Source organism: Corella eumyota, chromosome 2, assembly GCF_963082875.1.
Source record: "Corella eumyota chromosome 2, kaCorEumy4.1, whole genome shotgun sequence".
Taxonomy (NCBI): Eukaryota; Metazoa; Chordata; class Ascidiacea; order Phlebobranchia; family Corellidae; genus Corella; species Corella eumyota.
Window position 1 is genome coordinate 7,355,334 of NC_137491.1, and position 21,388 is coordinate 7,376,721.

The window sequence follows — 21,388 nt, forward strand, 5'->3', positions numbered from 1 at the left end:
CTTGATATTAGTTATAGGTATGTTTAAAAACTTCACGTATGTGTTTTTCTATGTAATTTTAAAATACCGTAATTATTTAAATAGTGTTTCTATTTTTTTTTCAGCAATATGAATTTGTTTACATGAATTTTGTAAATAAATACATTTAAACAGTATAGAGGTGTTTTTAAAACATGTGTGAAAATAATAAAATGCTAAATCGTATTTTATTACTAATTTGTATTGTGTATGGAAATAATATATTATCAACCAACGCTGTTAGTAAGTGTAATTAATTATTGTTATCTGTAAAAAAACGGAGACTAGATTTATCGTTTTGTTTTCTACTATATTTAGAAATAAAAAATTTTAAATTAGTTCATTTTTTGCTTGGTAAAATTTAATGTAACATCTAAACTTAAAAACGTGTACTAATAATGAAATGTTAAGTTGTATAAGAGGTATTCCTGAACAAAAAAAAAATTAATTTACAGACACTGGGCCTTGTCAGTCAAACCCATGTAATAACAAAGGTGTTTGTTCAACTGCTTCTACTGGGGGTTTTGTTTGTTCATGTTATGCAGGTTATGCAGGAACAACTTGCTTAGAAAGTAAATATACGTTAACAATTCAAAAAATAATCAACAGTTAATTTTTTGTACTGTTTGTAAATTAAATAACTAATTTAGTATAACATTACTTACATAAATAAACAAATACTTTATTTTGAAAATAGCTAAAATCGAAAAAACTTTATTGAAATAACATTTTAGGCGTAGATGATTGTGTTGAAGTCCAATGTGGTGTTAATAAAATGTGTATTGATGGTCTAAATAGCTATACCTGTGTTTGTTTACCGGGATATACTGGATTGTTGTGTGAAACAAGTAAGTAAAACGTTTTTTGCCTAAAACAAAAATTAAAATGTAATTGTAATATTTTGTATCTGTAAATAAATTTGGCTTTACTACATAAGACACTTTTACAAATTTTATTTATTTTTTTTTTTTGTATATATCTTTATCCTCGATGTGGGAATGTCAAATGCCCGACTTTAACATAGAGTAACATCAGTTACTCCGACCCAGTCTCGAGTTGCCTGTGACAGTTTTGGATATTATAGATTATAATTGCCCGATAATTATGCTGCTGATTAAGTGCTGGCTCAGCAGAAGTTCATTCTGTTTATAACGCCTTACTCAAGGGCGCTACAGCATGAGATCAGTGGGGATTGAACCCACGACCTCATGTGTGGTGTAGCAAGTGTTCCTACCATTACACCACGCTGCCGGTTTTTGTTTCATTTAGTTCGAGCAAAAAAAGTTTAGATAGATACAAGTATCAAAAAATTATTTTACAGACATAAATGATTGTGCTTCAAACCCATGTCAAAATGGTGGAACATGTGTGGATGGTATTAATACTTATACTTGTAACTGTACATCTGGGTATAACGGTTATAACTGCGAAAGTAAGTGGCTATAGTTATTCTTTAAACTATTTTTTATAAATGGGAAAACCGTCTGTATTTATAATTAGTAAGAAAAACATACTATCAAATTACAAAACTAGTTTGTTCTGAAAACTAGAAGTAAATTAATACCTTTTTTTACATTTAACAAAGTATTTTACTTTTCTGTAAATTTTTACTGAATTTTGATATAATGCTAAAGCTAAGCTAAAAAATATGTTGTTTAAAATTAATATCACTACAGGCATAGAAATTTATGTTGTACAATAACAAAATAAGAATCGTCTAAAGATATCGAGGATAAAATATGCTTAAACTGTAATGAAAAGCATTAATTAATGTCGATTGTTATAGACAATTACCCATTTTTTCTACTTTATCTTTATGTTTTGTTTAGTGTATTGCGAAGCACGGTGTCGCTACATCCTACGCAGTGCGACTGTGGCTTTTAATTTCTAAACGGCTTTACGCCTGATTATTTCCATTGTTTTCTTTATTACTTGTCAGTGGTTCTAGACCGCGACTGAACATACAATTTAATGTTCTTCGCTTAAATCGCTTCCTTTCCCCTTTTCCTTTGTTTTAGTTTGTCTTTAAATTATCTGGTTTTCTTATTAATACCTATATTTTAGTTATGTCTAACCGTAAAGCTTTAGCTCTTTATGAGATACCAGTATCTTATGTTAGAGTTATGTGTAGTTGCCTACTGTATGTGTTTAGTTGCCCAATTTACAAGTAGTTTATAATAGCTTACTATACATTTAAATTTTGGCATAGTTAATTTTACTATTTTCTTTATACTAACCACTATTAGAATAAGGTTATAGATACACACTTAAAAAATCGTATTCAAACGTGATCAATTGTAATTAAACGTTATCTAATTGTTATTTGACTTGAACTTCAACGTAACTTAAATTGTAATTAAAAGATTAGCATAATAAAGTAGCTTGTGGTCTGTTCTAATATTATTTTCTTGTGCCAAATATTCAGCGTCCATTAGATATTCTCGTTAACGCATTTTAAGTCTATCTTGCTTTTTACCTTTAAAAGTAGCCTTATTTAATTGCCAATCGCCAAGACTGCATAAGTAGACTTGGGTTAGACTTAGTCTTATTATACCTAAAAGTAAAGCTAGGCTTTACTCTTATACTCTACATCGATAGTTTAATTCACCGAAAACGTTTATTACATACATTATAAAAATATAATATTTAACAGAGCAGATTAAGTTTTAAAATTGGTAATATTTTTTTAACAAAAATTAATAAACTCCATAACAATTCCGATAATTTAAGCAACTTTTACTATAAAGGTAATTTTATTTTTATTTTAGATAAAACAGTTAGACATATTTTCCTGAACTTGTTTTGGTTTTTAGATATAAACGTATGTGTTTCATCACCATGTAATGGGCAAACATGTCATGATGGAGTTAACATGTTCAGCTGTGATTGCGGAAATTCTGGTTATACTGGACCAACATGTCATACAAGTAAATTTAACAAAATTCTTTGATTGCATATTAAGTATTCCTTTTGTTCACCCGTTTAGTTACCCAGTAACCCCTCGAAGCGGAATAAGGGTGGGGAAATTTTCTACATTGCTTCTGCTGGGGTATTTTCATTAACGCTTGAAGAAGTCTTTTAGGTGGTGTTTTAGGGGTTATTTTTGAACCGGCAGCGTGGAAAGTGGTTAAAACACTTTCTATACTACATAAAGTCAGCCTGGTGAAGTGGTCAAAACACTTCGCACACTACACAAGGTCCTGGGTTCGACCCTGTAAACTCCCGCTAGGCCAGCATTGAATCAGCAGCTAAATTATCGGTCAGTTATAATCTACAATAACCCAAACCGCTAAGGATGGGTCGGGGCAACGGTTGTTTCTCTATGTCTAGATCGTGCTTACATCCAATAAAATGTACCAAACATTTTAGTTTTTTTGTGTTCAAAAAGTGTTATTGCTTAAATTAAGACTTTGTCATTGATCGCTTCAAGCGTTAATGAAAATACCCCAGCAGACGGAGCGCATCTTTGAACTCGCTTCAAAGCAGTTAATAGCTCCATCTTCTTTAATGGCTAACTAATTTTAATTGCTAACTAAAGGTTTGTTTGCTTCTTAACTTTAAATCGAATCCTTAAAAGGTTTGTTTTTAAAATTATGTTATTTATTGTTTATGTTATTTTGTATGTTTTTTGTTTTACAGACATTAATGATTGCGCCTTAAATCCATGTCAAAACAGTGGAACTTGTGTTGATGGTCTTAATAGTTATTTATGTAAATGTACACTGGGATATAATGGAAATCAATGTCAAACAGGTTTGAGCAATGTTAAACATATTGTGCCGCTGGTTATACTAGACACGAATGTCAAAGTAAACTAGTTATAAAAAATTTCGTGAAATAAATTAAAAATAAAAACTTTATAATAAAAAACTAATCTTTTTAAGATATAAATGAGTGTAGCCCAAATCGATGTGTAAACGGTGGAACATGTACCGATGGTATTAACTCTTATGAGTGTTCGTGTGCTGTTGGTTATACTGGAAACCAATGTGAAACAGGTAATATTTGTTTAAAGTTAATAAGTATTACTAATGTTGAAGAAAAAATAACTTAATAAAGTTACTTCAATTTTATTTGTGCAATATTTTAGATATAAATGAATGTCAATCAAATCCATGTCAAAATGAAGGAACTTGTATTGATAAAGTTAATGATTACAAATGTAATTGTATATTCGGTTATCAAGGAAAAAATTGTGATCAAAGTAGGTTAATGTTATTTATAAAGTTTTATGAGGTTAAAATTTATATATTATGGTCAAAATAAAGACGTTTTATGTTGTGTTTAAAATAGAAAAAAATATTTGCGTTTTTTTTTAATTATTAAAATTTTTCTTATTTTTTTTAAATAACAATAACGTTGTTATAAAGCTATAGTTTAAAAAAATTTTAAATTCAGACTCATTTACAAACATTAAATTTTCACCTTGTAGTAACTTTTTTTTAACTTTGGTACTATCGTAAAAATTAACTACAATTCAAAAACACCTAAATTGTATTAGATTTTTGCAAAATTTTTGAACTGACATTTCTATGTTTAGATCAGTTTGAAGTAATTTACCCAAGTTCACAAACTGTTATTAAAGGTGAAGACTTAACAATTTGGTTTAAGGTCTTTATATTTGCTAAAGAAAGTGTTCGTTGTAACTTAAACTTCGGGGGAAATATTATATTCACATCGGATGTTATAACATTTCAACAAACGTAGGTGTACTATATTGTAACTTAACAAAAAAAACAAAGTAATATCATTTTTAGATCTTCAAATGTAACCCATATAATAAAAAATGTTCAATCTGATATTTCTGGTACATATTTGCTAATATGTGAGTTTACACCAAGTAGTGGAAATATTGCTAAAATAAACTACACCTTAAAAGTTGTTGTTCACGGTAGGAAAAAACGTAATGTAACGCAATAGATTAAAATATGTAGAATTAATGTTACATAAACATATGTTTTTAATCAATAAATAAAATCTATAATCCATTAATCTTTTTTATTATTTTATGGTTTTATTTTTAAAGTTTCAGCAACTATAATATTATCACAAACTGACATTAAAATAACGAGAACAAAATCACAAACTCAACTAACTACAATTGGTTGTTCTTCAACTGGTAACCCACTACCAAGTGTTACTTGGAAAAAAAATGAAGTTGATATAACAAGTGGTACAAACAATGTTTATCAAATTTTTTCTTTTACTTCCACAATACAAAACACAACTTTAACAATTTTAAATGTAAGTAACACAGCAGAACAAATAAATAGTAAATTTCCAGTGTTAATTTGAAAAAATTGTCAAACTCTAATTGTATTTTAGGCCAAGTTTTCAGATTCAGGTGAATATGCTTGTGTTGCAACAAACAACATTGGATCGAACCCAAAAACATATCAAGTTACAAAAATTCTTACAATTGATGTTACAGGTATGCAACCTGAATTTAATTTAAAGCTAAATACATACATGTAAATTTCTAATATATATTTAAAGGAACACCGGAAATTGTTGTTCCACTTAATTACTTAGTGTTGCCGTCAAACAACAACGTTCAATTTACATGTGCCTTTGATGGAAATCCTTTACCTAATATTGAATGGAGATTTGTTGACAACACAACTATTCCAACCACAAGTCAATTTAAGGTAATGTCATTATTGTTTTTAGAAGCAACATGCACATAACTATTGTTTTGTATAATTTTCAATAGATAAGTAACTTGACTATTTCTGAACGTTTTCGAGTGAAAAGTACTTTAACTGTGTTTGGAACCTCTTGTAAAAAAGTTTCATTAATGAGATTTAAATGTTTTGCTTCGAATTCGATAACTTCTATATTTGAAACAAGTGATCAATTTGTTGTTGATAAAGGTAAGCGTATTTATAAAAACGATAAGCTTAATAACATTTTTTGACGCCAACTTCTAAGGTTCTTCTCGAACCAGCTGCTTTTATAATGTAACGCTCTTGAATAAGCTGTTATAAACGGTATAAATTTCTACTAAGTTATAAACTTATTGGCCTAATAAATTTTGAGTATATTTATCAATAAAATCCAAAACTGTGACGGTTAGTTCAAAACTGAGAAAAAAACCTACATTATTGTTGTTTGGAACGTTTTGTTTTTATATAAGGGATAAACGTAAATAAGGTGAAAATTCCTCAATTATTTGCAGACAAAAATAATTTGATTTTTGGCAACAAGATAGTAAATTGTAAACAGGCTTTTAACTACTGCAAACAACAAGGTGGAAGTTTAGCAGTTTTTCCAAGTCAAACTTCAACTTCATTTTTAGGTAAATTAAATAAATTAAATCTTAAAATAATAAGGTATTATGTTAAGGTATAATTTAGGAGTTGGACCATATTGGGTTTCTTCACAAACAGTTAATTATTTTACAAATTGGAAATATCCTGGGATTCAACCCCACCCTGATGGTTGTCTTCGTTTTCATAATAAACAATTTGTTGGATACGCACATAATGCCTCTGCAATTTGTGAAGGTAATTACCTTCAACATTTAATTTTACTTATGCTAACATTTGTTAAAAAGCGGCACATTTTAATTTCAGTCAATAATGTGATTCAACCTGCGATTGAAATTAACAATGTAGTTTGTGATGAAACAAAGTTGAATATTTCTTGGGCAATTCTACCAGGGGCTTCATATTTTCAACAAAAACTTAACTACCATGATTTGTAATATACATTCTTTAATTTTTTATTTATGAAATTGTAAATTTTTTAATTTAATGCAACGTATATTACATAACTTTTATCAGACCTCGATAAAATTTTTAAAAGGATTGTTTGTTAAGCTACCTAAATTATATATTCATTTTAGAACATTAAATACAACAGTTATTTTGGATAAAGGTGTAACTAACTATTTGATCCCAAATGTTACTCCAAACACCACTTACTGGATTCAGGTCTAAACTAATACCATAAATAAACAAATAAAGCCATAAAACAAATTGACAACAATTTTTATTTTACTTTTTAGATCATTCCACAGTACGAAGGTTGTCAAAATTTCATTTCTCAAACATTTACAAAAACAACAACGTTAAATATAAATCAAAGTCCGCCCCAATACACGAGCTTAGATTATGACAAAACAACAAATTTGTGTACTTTTTCATGGATTAAAAATGAACAAGTGAACAATGCAGAGTTTTACAAAGTAAGTTACAATTTTAAATAATTTATTTTTTTAGATTCTGAATCAGGTGTCATTGTTAATTGTGTTATTATTTTAAGGTACGTTATTACGAGGAAGCTAATATGAAACGAGGTGATGTCATATTTACTTCTGGCGCTAAAACAACAACGTTGTCTATATATCAAATTACCTTAACAATCAATCTAACTCGACCAAATACTGACTACAAATTTCAAGTTGGTTCAGTTGCCAATAGTGAATGTAATGTCAGAGATTGGTCTAGTTTTATTTCCGGAACATGCATAACGCTACAAACAGGTTGGTATTTACGATTATATTTAAATTACATAAACACCGAAATCTTAAAGCCAAAAAATAAAAGTTTATGCGGTTTCCTTTTATTTTAGTTCCATCAACGATTACACTACCTCAGTACATTAATGCTGACTATCAAATAACTTTAATATTAAACGATGTCAATGAAAGAAATGGAATAGTGACGTAAGCAAAATTCTGTTAAACAAATAGTTAAAACATTTAACTATTTATTTTATTTGTTAATTTTAGTTGCTTTTTTGTTATTGTCACATCAGTTCAAAATACACAGAATTTTACAATTCAAAAAGACCCGAACAGTCTTGCCAACAACAGTTACGTAGCCTTAGCCTATTCCAGGTACGAAATAATAACATTCTCTACTTAAATATCTATAACATATTAAACCTAAATATACGTAATTGTAGATTTTCGAACAACTCAAGTGTTAAATTGGGAGACAATCGCGTCACTTGTTGTGACGTCACAAGTAATGACGTAACACATTGCTCAAACTCAAATGAAACCAACCGTCGACAACGTCAGATTAATTCGGTAATACGAGGACAAAATCAACCTTTAATTTCGGGGTCTATGTACCAATATTACGTTATTACCTCTACGCCTCTTAGTGGTAAAAACCCAAATGATATACCAACAATATTATATGCAACAAGTTCAATTTCTAACCCCTTTCTCTTCAAATCTGATTCGTCAAAAGGTTAGTTATAGTAACGAATTAAGTTGCTACTCAGTAATCTGATTTTTTAAATACAAACATTTTAAACAAATAACAGGAGTTTGATCTATAATAGTTACATCATTATGTCTTTAATAATTACATCATTATACAGTTGTTTTCTAATTAAATGATGTTTAAGTTAATTTTAAATAGGTTCCAGCGGTATAGTGACCGGGGTAGTCGTAGGATTTTTAATTCTTATAACCAGCGTGTGTGCAATAGTTATTTATCAAAAAAGGTAAGTTTTAATTTGCCTAAGCCACAACGTAGGTTTCTTTACAACTCGTTAATTTTTTTTTAAAGTTTTCAGATAATATTTATTAAATTAAGATAAGTATAGCAAAAGTCGATTTATTTTATTTTTCAGAACAACGCTGAACTTTCTTATTTTTAAAAGTGGTCAGATAGCAAACGCAGAAGAAACTCAGTCCAATATCGGTAAAAAGTCATAATATAATTATCAAATATTAACATAATAAAAAAATATCGTAAATGTTTAAATTTCAATTTTTTTGCAGTGCCACTACCTGTTACAGTGTCAGCCCATTATCAAAACGTGAAAACAAAAACAGAAAATCCATCATCGCATTACGAAGGTAAGTTTTTTGTCTTATGATATTTAATCAAACATAAACAATATATTATATTGTGTGCAGAACCAATACAACACACCCAATACGAAAATATCGCCTTTGAACAACGAACTAAACAAGAAACAGCTTACGAATTGTAAACTTGTTGTACGATGATTGCGAGTAAAAAATCAACTTAGTATAGCTTTTCAAAACCAACGACAATAAAATTACCAAAAACTCAGTTGACATAAATACAAACTTTAAAATATTTTATAAAAAAACAGGGCAATTAACAGTCTTAAACACTGAAATTAATTTAAAATAACAAAGTTAAAAAATAAAATCAAATATTTTACTTTGAGAGTTATGTTCCTTTTTTATATATCCAAAACATTGTCATCGTGTGCTAAGATGAACTTTGCTTATTATTTTTGAAATAAACTATTCTACATTTTAACAATTCTCTTGTTAGTTATTTTACTACTTGACTACAGAGATGTAGCACAGATTGTTTAAGCTTAAACAAAGAATTGAGCAATAGGCAAGACTGGCATAGAATTTAGCTTAAGGAAAAATGTGAAAGCGCAAAGAAAAGCTAAAATAAATTTAAAATTCTTTGTTTAATCACGCTGCAAAGGGCGTTTAAAGCTTAACAAAATGCAACAAAGACACCCACATTTTTGGTTTATATGTTAATAAATATAGTTGGAAAGTATGCACTCAACAATTTTTTTTAAATTTGGTATCGGTAAAAGTAATTAGATACGAAATTCGTCAATATAACAAGAACAATATATATTGTCTATCGGTAAATATATATTAATAAAAAAACAACATAATAGTAATTAGCAAGTTAGGTATTCTCCTAATCAAAAAACATTAAACTTAACATACCCGTTAATAAATAATATATATTTTTAATAAATTTTTGCAACATGTGGGTTGTTACCATTAATTTATTAACTTTGTACAGCATATAATGTATTTATTTTTTAATTTTGGTTTTGTTTTGTTTGGTAACACATTGTTAATATTTATGATATATATATATATATATATATATATATATATAGACTTCTATATAAAAATCGCTATATAACATGCATGATGAAAGTGCAAAAAAACAATGTCTGTAAACAATTGCACAAAAAATTGATCATGATTATAAGACCGAAACAATATCGTCTTAAAAAACGAAATGCAAAAAATGTGCAAAGTTTTTTTTTGTGAACTAAAATCAGCAAAACGGTGAATAAACAGAACACCATTGTTACTTGAAATTTCCGTAGAGATCGAACGATTGAATATACTGAGAAATTACTTTGTAGCAAAACTCGTAATTCGTTTCACTGCCAACCATGTTCTCTCTCGCGTCTCTCAGGTCCTTAATTGTTCGAAATACATCGACTTTGTTCTCGTTTTTGAGCCGGTCCAAAAGATTCGAAATCGCGCACATTGTGCCACATTTATCCGATCCGTCACTGACGATAAAATATAAGTTTTAATTTATTTATTTTGCTAGGTTTTCGTCCCGTAATGCAATTCCATAACAATGTTAAGATTTTATTTAACGTGAAAACCTAGAAAAGTGGAATTATCGAGGTTTCATACGCAAGTCGCATTTAACAATAATACAATTATTTTTTAAATAAAATGTGACCCTATTTAATTATAACATCTAACTAAAGAAGCTCGATTTTATAATAGCAAAAAATTACCTGCAATGATACAATGCAATGTGTTTCTTTCCCTTTGCTGGAACAGCTTTTGGCAAAAACGCTTCGACTTTAGACAAAATTTCCAGGGCAGTTGAACAGTCGGGTGGCCCATTTTCCTTTTTCCATTTTGTGTACGAAATCTGTTGAACTGTGTGTGTTTCCTAAATTGTGAAAAAAAATTATTTACCAAGTTGTAAAAAAGTAACAAATGTAAAAAAATATTGTAAATGACTATTATAAACTTTTTAACGAAAGAAAAAATAAATCTTACCGGTACACCCTCAAGTGAAATTTCCAAGGTTCGTTCGATATATTCTGGGTTGTTGGTAGTCGAAACAGTGTGGACTGTAACGTCATTGAATTTAATAGATTCCAAATCTTTTGCCCAATATTTAACACAAGATGAATCAGACTAAAAAAATGTACAAATGATTTAAAAGACAATTACTAATTGTTTTCTTAATAAACCATAGAAATACCTCAGCCAACATAACAACACAGCTTATTCGGTTGTCGATTATACATCTCAAAAACAATTCAACTCTGTTCGGGAGAGGATCTTCAGCGACAATGTAGTAATATCCGTTAGCATATGCCTGTAACATGACAATTTTTAACATAAAAGCTCGGTGGTATAATTTTAGAAATAAAACTATATTAGGATAAAATTCATTTTTTTATAAATTATAGGCCTACTTAAAAAATGAATCAACGACATATTCTTGCCTTAATTGTTGACGCATTAAGGTACATTGGTACTCCGAGGTCATCGCACATATTAACTGAAGGCACGTTGTGGTCATCTACATTTAAAATGTATAAGTTATATTTAAATGTCAGTCAGTGTTTAAATGTATTTAAATAAATGTAAGCAAAAATTTATGCCAATTTTTTTTTACACGCACATGGTATAATCGACGATTTTTTGTAAACTATCTTATTTGTTTCTTGATAAGCTCGTTTTGTTTCCGTAAATGATGGTGGTATACAAGACAGGTTTTTAAACTCAGTTTGAACGATGGTCCTATCTCTTTCTTGAGATACCCTATAAATATGAATGCTGCGTTAGTATCTTTATAAAAAATCTTTAAAAGTTAAACAATGTTTAAATTTTATATTTCAAAATACTTTTTTAACATTGCCAAATGGTCACTAAAGTTTTGTGCACCAATCTCAGTATTTCCGAAAGTTGCTATTTCTGCCAGCATTTTATGCAACATCATGTATTGTCCCTACATAAAAATTGTAAAACTTGGATTGAATTGGAATAAAAACTTTTAATGCACAAACAAAAAAATTGTTTGTTAAAGGGTTTGTCTAATATGTTGAATCCTTATGTTAAAATTTATAACACGTTTTAAACAGATCTGTTAAACAATTTATTTTGCATGGCGACTAGAAAATATTTTAAAAAGTGATTTAGTTAATGTTTAATTACCACTGATTGCACCATGTCGGTTCTGTTCAGCCTCATATCATGAACACATTTAAACACATTAACGCTATTAGTTTTTTGCAATTCTTCTTGTAATAAATCAAGCCCGATAAACGTTCCAGTTCTTCCTACTCCAGCACTAACAATCACATATTTTTAATAAAACAGTTTTATTTATGCTTTAAAAATTTTTAAATTTATCAAAACAAACAAAAAACCTGCAGTGAACAACTATAGGTCCAGATACAGACATTTGTACAACAGCTCGGTGTAATCTTATCAGAGTAGATGTTGTGTCTGGTATACCGTGATCTGGCCAGGACAGATATTGAAATTGTTCAACAGCCATGGTTTTCTAAAAGAGCAATGTAACAAAAAATATATTACATGAAATAGGTTTAAACCTGATACAATAGATATATTAAAAATAAAAAAATACCAACATATATATAAAGATCACTTCATGTATATAATATACTTTTAAACTTAAAAATCGGTATCCCTCAAAATTTGAAATATTTAATTTAATTTTCAAAAAATCTTACTTTAGATTCCTTTAGTGAAATTTTAAATGTTCTCTTTGTATATTCTCCAACATTGACTTCAACAACTGACTTGATTATTATTAAACCATAAGTTACTTTCTCCCCGAGATCAGGCCAATATTTGGCACATTTATCCTTAAAGTAATAGGTCTTAATCAATCTATTATAACGATTTGTTCTATTATAATCTATTATAGCGAAGCACTATAGTGATAACCAACAAAGTCTAGAGCAAAAGTGCAGCAGTCTTGATTTTCAAGGTACATGCAACAATTAAAATTTGTACAATTTGTATTTATCTTCAACAATTGACAAAAGTTAAATTTTAAAAAATGACATATCGAGGCGAATTTCATTTATTAATATATTTTTTACCTTTTCATTTTCTCTAACTAGCGCTAGCATAACTATAACATTGCAATTATTTTCCAGTATCATTCTCCAAAAATCGTTTACGGTATTATCTTTAGGTCCTTGAGCTGCTATGAATTTCTTTGCCTTATTGGCGCCCTTTATTATAAATAAACTATAAGTATCTTGTACAATATAAAAAATATAGTAAAATGGGATTTACATAACTTACGTCGATGTACGATGCATTAATGTAGTCTGAATGAGAATCTCCCCCAATCTTTTGCAACACAACTCGAGAAATATCACCTTTTTATAAACCATTCAACAAAAAAATGATACTTTTTATTAAAAAAATCTTAAATTGTCGTTATGATTGAGTGTTTTAAAGATCGTGTAAACATTACTTTAATATTTCGATTAAAAATAAGATCTTACTTGGACTTATATTTTTATATCGATTTTTTGCTATATTTTCCTCCGTTCTTGCAACCACGTTTGTTACTTTAGAGTTAGAGAGCACCTCAGGCAAATCCGTCTAAAAATAACGTATAAAACAATAAACTAACATAACAAAAATTTTTTTTAAATATATTTAAGCTACCCCCTTACTAATACAACTTGCTATTATATGTTTGCCTCGTTTAAAATATTGCTTTAAATAATCTTAGTGTGATAGTATTATATTGTCTTGTGTCAATAATTTACAGCATAAGGTACCAACAAGGTACAACAATCTACTCACTGAAATAGGCCCCGGCCAGTTTGTTTTGCTTTACAAAAAAATATTTATTTATTAGCACAATTTGTACATTAAAATTTTTTAAAAAACTATAAGTTACCTTGAATTCTTTTACAAATTCTTTGTCTTCTTGTTCACGTTTAAAGTTATAAACTGTAATGAGATCACTAGCCTGTATTACATAAGATTGGAATTGATCAACACGATCAACGTTTTCATAGATATCAGCATTTACAAGCTCCTGGCTTTCTATGAAAAAATAAGAATATATTTAGTGAATTGTATGATTGTGTTTTTAAACTGACAGTTTACCTCTGTGATCAATAATACCACCCATAGAAATTGGTCCCCCGTATTCATGGGTATTTGGTGTTGCTGATTTTTGTTTCATAAAATAACCTTGTATTTTATTTCTAAAATAAATATACATCTTAAACAAAGAATTCAAAAATGGTTCTTGTAATTAAACATAAATAAAATTAACAATAAAAAACTTAATTAAAATTGATCGAATATTACTTATGTTAATTATTTTTAATCTCACCTTTGAAAAAATACAATTCCAAATATAATGAATATCAACACAGCAGCAATCACAACTCCGATTATTAAGCCCGTGTTGTTGCCTTCTGTTAAATATGATTAAATTTAAAATAATTAAGTGCACTAAAGTATTTTTTTTAAACGAGATTAAAAAAATTACCTTTTTCTAACGGTAAAATTATGGGTTCAGATATGGGACTGCTTCTATAGTCAATAGTTCCATCACCAACAGCTGTCGCAGTAATGACGTAGTATTGATATGTAGAACCTTGGGTCAAAGGTCGATTCTGTCCTCTTATTACCGGGTTGGACTGCCGTCGCTTACGTTTTGTTTCGTTATTACAGGACGTGGTTTCACCATTGACACCACAGCATGTATCTGTGTTATCTCCTAAAACTATTTCAATGGTTTCAGAAAATCTACAAAGTAAATAAATATGTTTCATTTCTTGATAAAAAAATGTATAATCTTTTAAATTAAAATACATTTTATTTTATTACCCTGCTAGAGCCAAGGCAATATAACTATCATCTGAGATATCGTTTGGATTGTCCTTAGTCTTATAACTTTTGTTTGTTTGCCCTTGTTTAACTATTACAAAATAACAGCTAAAAATAAAAAAAAAATGTAGTCAATTTAGTTTCATTACAATTGTGATTAAAACAAAAAACAGAAAAATTTTACAACTTGTCAACTTACCTTATTGCTCCATTTCTTTCGTTAGAACTTTCTAAGGTTAAAGTTACTTGATTGTTGGTTATAGAAGATTCAGTAGGAACATTGACATTTATTGGCGCTAAAAGTATTAAAAAGTGAATCTTAATTAACGTTTTCTAAATAATAAACATATAACAATTGTAGGAGTTATTTTAAAATAAGTTGTTTAACGATTTATGAAGTAACTTGGTAACACACCTTCTGATAACGTAATGCAGATCCCAATCAAGTGTTCAGAAAAACTTTTTGGCACTCTATTTTCGCACGGACTAATAGCAACTGCTCCAACTTGAAATGTGTAGTCAGTATTTGGTTTGGTTATTGTGATTGTAAAACTAGTTTGATTTAACGGCAAAACTGCTGTAATAGCTTGACTAGTAGGAAACGTTACGTCATTGCGTTTTATGTTTACTTCCTCATAGTAACGCACCTGAAAAATACATCCAACTTAAACTTTTAAATAAGCCTGTTTTGGAATCATTAGTACATCAAAAATAAAGGTAGTTTTAGCAATTTAAAATATAATTTTTACAGCTTGTTTATTTTTTATATACCTAACACCTAATAAATTTTCATACCTGATATAATCCTGTAAAATTGTAAAATTTTGGTTTTGTCCAAGTTAGAGTACAAGTTTGTACAGATGGGTTGTAAGTCAATTTGGGGTTAAATGGCGGACTTAACTTTAAATTAGACGTAGTTGCATATGTATATGTTTGTGAAACTGAATTTTGACAACCTTCAAGTTGTGGAATAACCTGTACATGTTAAAATTGTTTTAACGTAAATATTTACTACAAAAATATAGTACAAACCTGTATTTGATAAATACTATCTGGCCGTAAATCAGAAACCAAATAATTTGCAACTTTAACATCTGTCAAGATTGTCTTTTTTGATGTGCTAAAGTAAAAAAACTTAAATAAATCCGCAATAATAGAATGTTATAAACAGTTACAAATGTTAAAACTAACAAAACACCAAAAGTTTTTAAATAGTTGAAATTATTACTGTTAAGTCCATTTATATGAAAAAACAATTTATATTTTCCATTAATTTTAAATGCAATTTTACACTCAGTTGGACACCATTAGCCGCCTTTGTGCGTTTCTTTTTTGTATCGCCTTATCGCCTGGTCATTTAAGTTTTTTCCGTTTTCCAACGTTCTTAGGAAATCACGTGATTTGTGTTTCGCTTTTTTTGTGTTATATTTTTTGTGTGGCAACTTGGAATGATTTCGGAGTTATTTTTAGTACGTCATATATTTTAGAATACGATTCGCTCTGTTCTAATAATTCATAAATGGTCTTTAGTTAGTTTTTGTTAAAAGTAATATCGATTTGTAAGTGTTAGGCCAGTATTGTTTTTGTTAATTGTTTTTCTTATGTACTGAATTTGAATACATTTTAGAGTATTTCAATTGTTGTTTCAGTCGAGTTAGACAGTTGCAATTCTGGGCCCGTTATTGGCATTATTTTTATATTAACTGGAATCAATCTGTGATCAGGGGGCGTATTTTATTCTCCGATCAACCTATTGTTGGTCACGTGGGGTAAGGTTGGATAAACCCTACAATTACCAACATTTTTGCAATGAACATTTAGTGTTTAAATTATATCTTTAAACTAAAAAAAAAATTTTAATAAAAAATGCATTAGTTTTTTGATTATAATAAAATTAAAGTATATACAAAAAATATAAATTACATACAAACTAATTTTATTTTTAATAGCTTTTTACCCGAATAAATCTTGATAAATAAGTTTATGTTGAAAAGATGAAGCTCCTGGTATAATGGACCACGAAATATTTAGTTTAGTTCCATCACAAACTTCACTTTTAACTTTTATTTCTGGTTCAATCACATTTTCCACTAACAAATATTGTGTTTATTATTTATTATTCGTACGTTATCGACAACGTTGTTAAGGAAAAATATAAACGGTAAGTATATTTACCTTCACAAATTACATAGGCATTATATGCATATCCAACAAATTTCTTTAAATAAATACGAAGACAACCATCAGGGTGGGGTTGAGTACCAGGATATCTCCAATTTGTAAAATATTCAACTGTTTGTGAAGAAATCCAAAATGGTCCGGCTCCTAAATTATACATTTCAATGTTACACTACTATTTTTACCTTATTTAATATAACTTTAAAGTGTTGAATTTTTATATTTTATATAACATGCTACTTTAAACTATTAATTTAATATAAAATTAATTAATTACCTATAGATGTTGAGGATGATACCAAAGAAGATTGACTTGAAAAAACTGCTAAACTTCCACCTTGTTGTTTGCAGTAGTTTGAAGCCTCTTTACAACTTAACCTTTCTTTCCCAAAAATTAAATTACTGGTGTCTGCAATTCACATAAAAATTTTACTAAAATGTGCCTAATAAAAAAAAATTCACATCTCACCTTTGTTAATAACAAATTGTTCACTCTGTATAAATGTCGAAGTTAAAGAGTTTGAAGCAAAACATCTATATCTCGTTAAAGCAACTTCTTTACAAGATGTTCCATAAACAGTTAAAGTACTTTCTACTCGATACATCTCAGAATTTTTTTTATGAAATATCTAATAAAATTCAAACACAATTTTATTTAACCAAAATTGTTGTGAAATGTAAAAAAATATTTACCTTAAATTGACTTGTGCGAGGTATAGTTGTGTTGTCAACAAATCTCCATTCAATATTAGCTAAAGGATTGCCATCAAAGGCACATGTAAATTGAACTTTGTTGTTAGACGGAAAACCCAAGTAATTAAGTGGAACAACAATTTCCGGTATTCCTAACGAAAAATATTTATTTAGCTAGTCATTTAAATAACATAGTTAATATTTTTACTTATACTCGCATACCCAACACCACCACAGTTGTGTTTTGAGTAACTTGATATACTGCCATGGTCGATCCGATAACATTTGAAGCATCACAATTGTATACACCTGAATCAGTAAATTGAGCCTACAATGTAAAAGTACATTAAAATTTAATGTTCTATCAAAATTGCTTATAAAATTATGTTTTAAAATGTTTATGCTTTTACCCTATTTGAAATCATTAAAGTTGTTGCCTGTATTGGGTATGTAGGAGAATAAATTTGATATACATCGTTTGTGTTCCTTGTTATGTCAACTCCCCCTTTTTTCCAAGTAACACTTGGTAGTGGATAACCAGATGAGGAACAAACAATTGTAGTTGGTTGAGTTCGTGATAAAGTTCTTGTTACGTTTACGCTTGCTTGAGATATTTCTATTGTTGCAGGAACTGTAAAACAATGCATGTGATGTAATTAGCGTAACGTAAATTACCTTATAGATTTTGTATAATGGGCGGTTGTACATTTATTAGTACTTTATAGCGGAAAGTTTCGTACAATCCCCATTAACTCGTATCATAAATACTTTGATCCACTACAATCAAATACAGTTAATACGGTGTAAACATGTGACTTTAAGGTCTAAACACGTGACTACAGGTAGCACTTAGCGTAAACAAGAAAATGGCAAATTCGTTACATAAGTCACAATCATGATTCAAAACTTTATTTTAAATACAAATTAAAACGTTTTGTTATAACTCTATTAGATTATCGTTTTAAATACTCTTTCTAACACTTGCAGTAAAGTTAGGCGATTTCACATTTCCTTTCAGAGACTGGCAATCAGCCAGTTTAAGCAACCATGGTTTTTATAAAGTATGGTAGGCTTTATACTTCTTGTGTTTTATGTGAAAATATCTAAATAGGGACGTATTTAATGCAAGTTTTGTAAAGTGATCTTTTTTATAAAATTTAAGACATTGGTAAAAAAAATCATGATAAAATATTGTACTTAACTTTTATCTAAAATATGTGGGTATACGCAAAAAACGAAAATTATCAACGTTAAAACTAACAAGAGGCGCCAAAATGTTCTGTACTTACCATGAACAACAACATCTAATTTGTAGTTTACTTGAGCAACATCTTCACTAGTTGATGTAAATTCACATCTAAGTGAATAGCTATCAGCACTACCAGAATCAACGTCTTTAATTACGTGGGTAACATTTAAAGATCTAAACACATTATTATTATTTTTTATTGCTTTTATTAAAATGATATTAATTTATTTTTTATTAAAATAATATTAATTTATTTTTTATTAAAATGATATTAATTTATTTTTTATTAAAATGATATTAATTTATTTTTTATTAAAATGATATTAATTTATTAATAATAAAAAATCAAGTTTATCTACCTCTGTTCAAATGCTATAACATTAGATGTAAATATATTTTTTCCGTCAAAGTTTAAGTAACAACGAACGCTTTCCCTAGCATAAACAAAGACCTTAAACCATATTGTTAGGTCTTGACCCTGAATAATAGTTTGTGAGCTCGGGTAAACCACTTTAAATTGAACTATAACAAAATTAGAAAGCTGACGATTATTTTAAATTCACAATAAATAATCCTTATTTAAACGTTATAGTCATATTAATTCACAGTATATAAAGAGAATAAAGTAATGTGAAATGTGCGTATTTAAAAAAAATCGCCTGCAATAAAAAAATATTAATTAAAATGAATTTTATGTTTGGCGCTTAAACCCTTTTCTTAAAAAATTATATCTCAAATTAATCCTTATTGTTATAATGATAAATATCAAAATATATCTTACTCTTTTCGCAATTTTTTCCTTCATATCCAATCGAACAACTACATATGTAATCATTAACTCCATCACTACAAGTTCCTCCATTTTGACAAGGGTTTGGCTGGCACTCATTTATATCTAATGTTAATAAACGTTATTTTAACCCATATCAATTCATTGTGCAAATTATATTGTTTATATAAACAGAATTTAAATTTTTAAAAATAACAAATTTACCGTGTTAAATTAACAACCTTTAAATTTTTTTATAAATATAAAAAATATTTTGTAAAGTTACTAATTTCGCATAATTCTCCAGTATAGCCCGAGTTTATACAATCACAGGTAAACATGTTAACTCCATCACGACATGTTTGCCCATGACAGGGTGATGATGCACATTCGTTCATATCTGAAAATACGTTTTTTAACATACTTACTAATGTCGTTAAAAAAACAAAATAGATATTTATAAAGAGAGAACAAAATAAAAAAAAATTTATAAAATTTTAAAAAATTGAACGATATTGTTTTTTTGCCAAATTATATATTTCAACAAACAATAATATAAACAAGAATATAATAGTAAAGCTTAAACTTAATTTTCGTACGTATGTCCAAGTAGGCCTTTAAAATAAAAAAAAATGAGTCTCTTTAAAACAAATAGTAGTAAATTTGCTATTTCTGACAAACGTACGTAAATTAGTGTTTTAAGCCGTATTTTATAGCGTTTAGGCGATTAATTAACCAATTTTAAAATAAAAATTAAAAATATTTAATTTTTGAATAATTAAATATACTACCTCAACAACAAAAAATTTTAAGTAATAATTTAAAAAAAAAATAAAATATTTGATAACATGATTGGTAAATTAACTGCATTAACATTATTTAGTACACCTTTGCCAAATTATATATTATTCAATTAATTTAATCGATTTAAACGTTTATAAAAGTGATGGGAGACTAATCGCATCATTCATCCCGCTTCGAATTGATAAATGACACTTTTTGTTTAAACTTTAACGCAAAAACTAATCATTAGCAAACCAAATAGCGAAAAAATATATTTTGATAACACATAAAAAATTTTCATAGATTTTCATAAAATAATTTTTAAAAATTATTCAAAAATATAATTAATTTTTACTTTATAAACGACGATTTAAAAATTAAAGATTTAAAATTCAAAATCCAAGTTTATAGCTTTTACAATTTTAGTTTTAATTTAATAAGAGTAGCTCGCATTAATAAGAGCTACATTGTAAAAGGTTGTAATTGCGATAAGACGCCAAACATAATTACAATTTTAGTTTAGAAATTTGTTCCTGAATGATAAGCTTTTCTTTTCTTATTAATGTTTATAAATATTACGTCCACGAGGAATAATAACACCTCCATTAAAAAGTATTCTTACCTATTGAACAAGTTTCTCCTGTATAACCTGCATTACATGAGCAAACAAAACCTCCAGGAGTAGTTGAACAAACACCTGCGTTATTACATGGTCCTGACCGACAAGGCCCGGTGTCTGTTAATAAATTATTTATTACTGATTATGTAATAAACCTAATAAGCGAAGGCTTAACGTTTAACCTTTTCACACATATGATATTTTAAAAAGTAAAAAAACAAACCAAAATTGTTATATTTAAATAAAGGAAAATTAAAAGTTAAGATAATAGTTTTGTTTTTAACTTACTAACAGCGTTGGTTGTTGATACATCGTTTTCATAGAAAATAACAATTACCAAAAAAAGTCGATAACGTAACTCCATTAGTTTATTAATATTTATTACATATGTATATTGCTTAAATGTATAAACTCAACTTCATGTAATAAATATATTTTAAAGTT

The 21,388-nt window shown here is 28.2% G+C and overlaps 2 protein-coding genes across 2 annotated transcripts; one reads left to right on the plus strand and one right to left on the minus strand.

The window, feature by feature from the left end:
• Window positions 1-111: 111 nt before the first annotated feature.
• LOC145742288 (uncharacterized) lies at window positions 112-9,223 on the plus strand. Its single transcript, XM_082560072.1, has 27 exons — window positions 112-261; window positions 474-590; window positions 753-866; window positions 1,340-1,450; window positions 2,832-2,945; window positions 3,658-3,771; window positions 3,903-4,016; window positions 4,109-4,222; window positions 4,559-4,721; window positions 4,776-4,909; window positions 5,045-5,262; window positions 5,344-5,449; window positions 5,515-5,666; window positions 5,732-5,891; window positions 6,197-6,316; window positions 6,375-6,524; window positions 6,594-6,720; window positions 6,866-6,953; window positions 7,028-7,207; window positions 7,285-7,504; window positions 7,594-7,687; window positions 7,754-7,861; window positions 7,930-8,222; window positions 8,397-8,481; window positions 8,611-8,681; window positions 8,762-8,839; window positions 8,900-9,223. Exons 1-27 carry the CDS (start codon window positions 174-176, stop codon window positions 8,974-8,976), a joined length of 3,510 nt encoding a protein of 1,169 aa, XP_082416198.1. The 5' UTR covers window positions 112-173; the 3' UTR covers window positions 8,977-9,223.
• A 683-nt stretch (window positions 9,224-9,906) lies between these two features.
• LOC145742289 (receptor-type tyrosine-protein phosphatase T-like) lies at window positions 9,907-21,336 on the minus strand. The gene is made up of 35 exons (XM_082560073.1): window positions 21,233-21,336; window positions 20,948-21,061; window positions 19,829-19,942; window positions 19,555-19,668; window positions 19,133-19,295; window positions 18,814-18,947; window positions 17,935-18,155; window positions 17,747-17,852; window positions 17,525-17,676; window positions 17,301-17,460; window positions 17,109-17,240; window positions 16,829-16,978; window positions 16,611-16,743; window positions 15,686-15,773; window positions 15,449-15,628; window positions 15,069-15,300; window positions 14,853-14,949; window positions 14,654-14,761; window positions 14,313-14,572; window positions 14,154-14,238; window positions 13,922-14,022; window positions 13,710-13,858; window positions 13,306-13,405; window positions 13,100-13,176; window positions 12,892-13,026; window positions 12,517-12,651; window positions 12,190-12,326; window positions 11,975-12,110; window positions 11,665-11,768; window positions 11,442-11,581; window positions 11,263-11,339; window positions 11,016-11,132; window positions 10,808-10,948; window positions 10,537-10,697; window positions 9,907-10,299 (listed from the first exon to the last, which is right to left on the minus strand). Exons 1-35 carry the CDS (start codon window positions 21,306-21,308, stop codon window positions 10,089-10,091), a joined length of 4,740 nt encoding a protein of 1,579 aa, XP_082416199.1. The 5' UTR covers window positions 21,309-21,336; the 3' UTR covers window positions 9,907-10,088.
• Between the last annotated feature and the right edge of the window lie 52 nt (window positions 21,337-21,388).

Excerpts from the sequence above, each read along its gene's own strand:
- LOC145742288 (XM_082560072.1), top strand. The coding sequence starts at position 174 with ATGTGTGAAAATAATAAAATGCTAAATCGTATTTTATTACTAATTTGT. Across the intron at positions 5,892-6,196 it reads TCAATTTGTTGTTGATAAAG|ACAAAAATAATTTGATTTTT; the intron begins GTAAGCGTATTT and ends AATTATTTGCAG. Across the intron at positions 7,862-7,929 it reads GTAGCCTTAGCCTATTCCAG|ATTTTCGAACAACTCAAGTG; the intron begins GTACGAAATAAT and ends ACGTAATTGTAG.
- LOC145742289 (XM_082560073.1), bottom strand. The coding sequence starts at position 21,308 with ATGGAGTTACGTTATCGACTTTTTTTGGTAATTGTTATTTTCTATGAA. Across the intron at positions 14,023-14,153 it reads GGAATTGTATTTTTTCAAAG|AAATAAAATACAAGGTTATT; the intron begins GTGAGATTAAAA and ends TATTTATTTTAG. Across the intron at positions 11,582-11,664 it reads CATTTGGCAATGTTAAAAAA|GGTATCTCAAGAAAGAGATA; the intron begins GTATTTTGAAAT and ends TCATATTTATAG.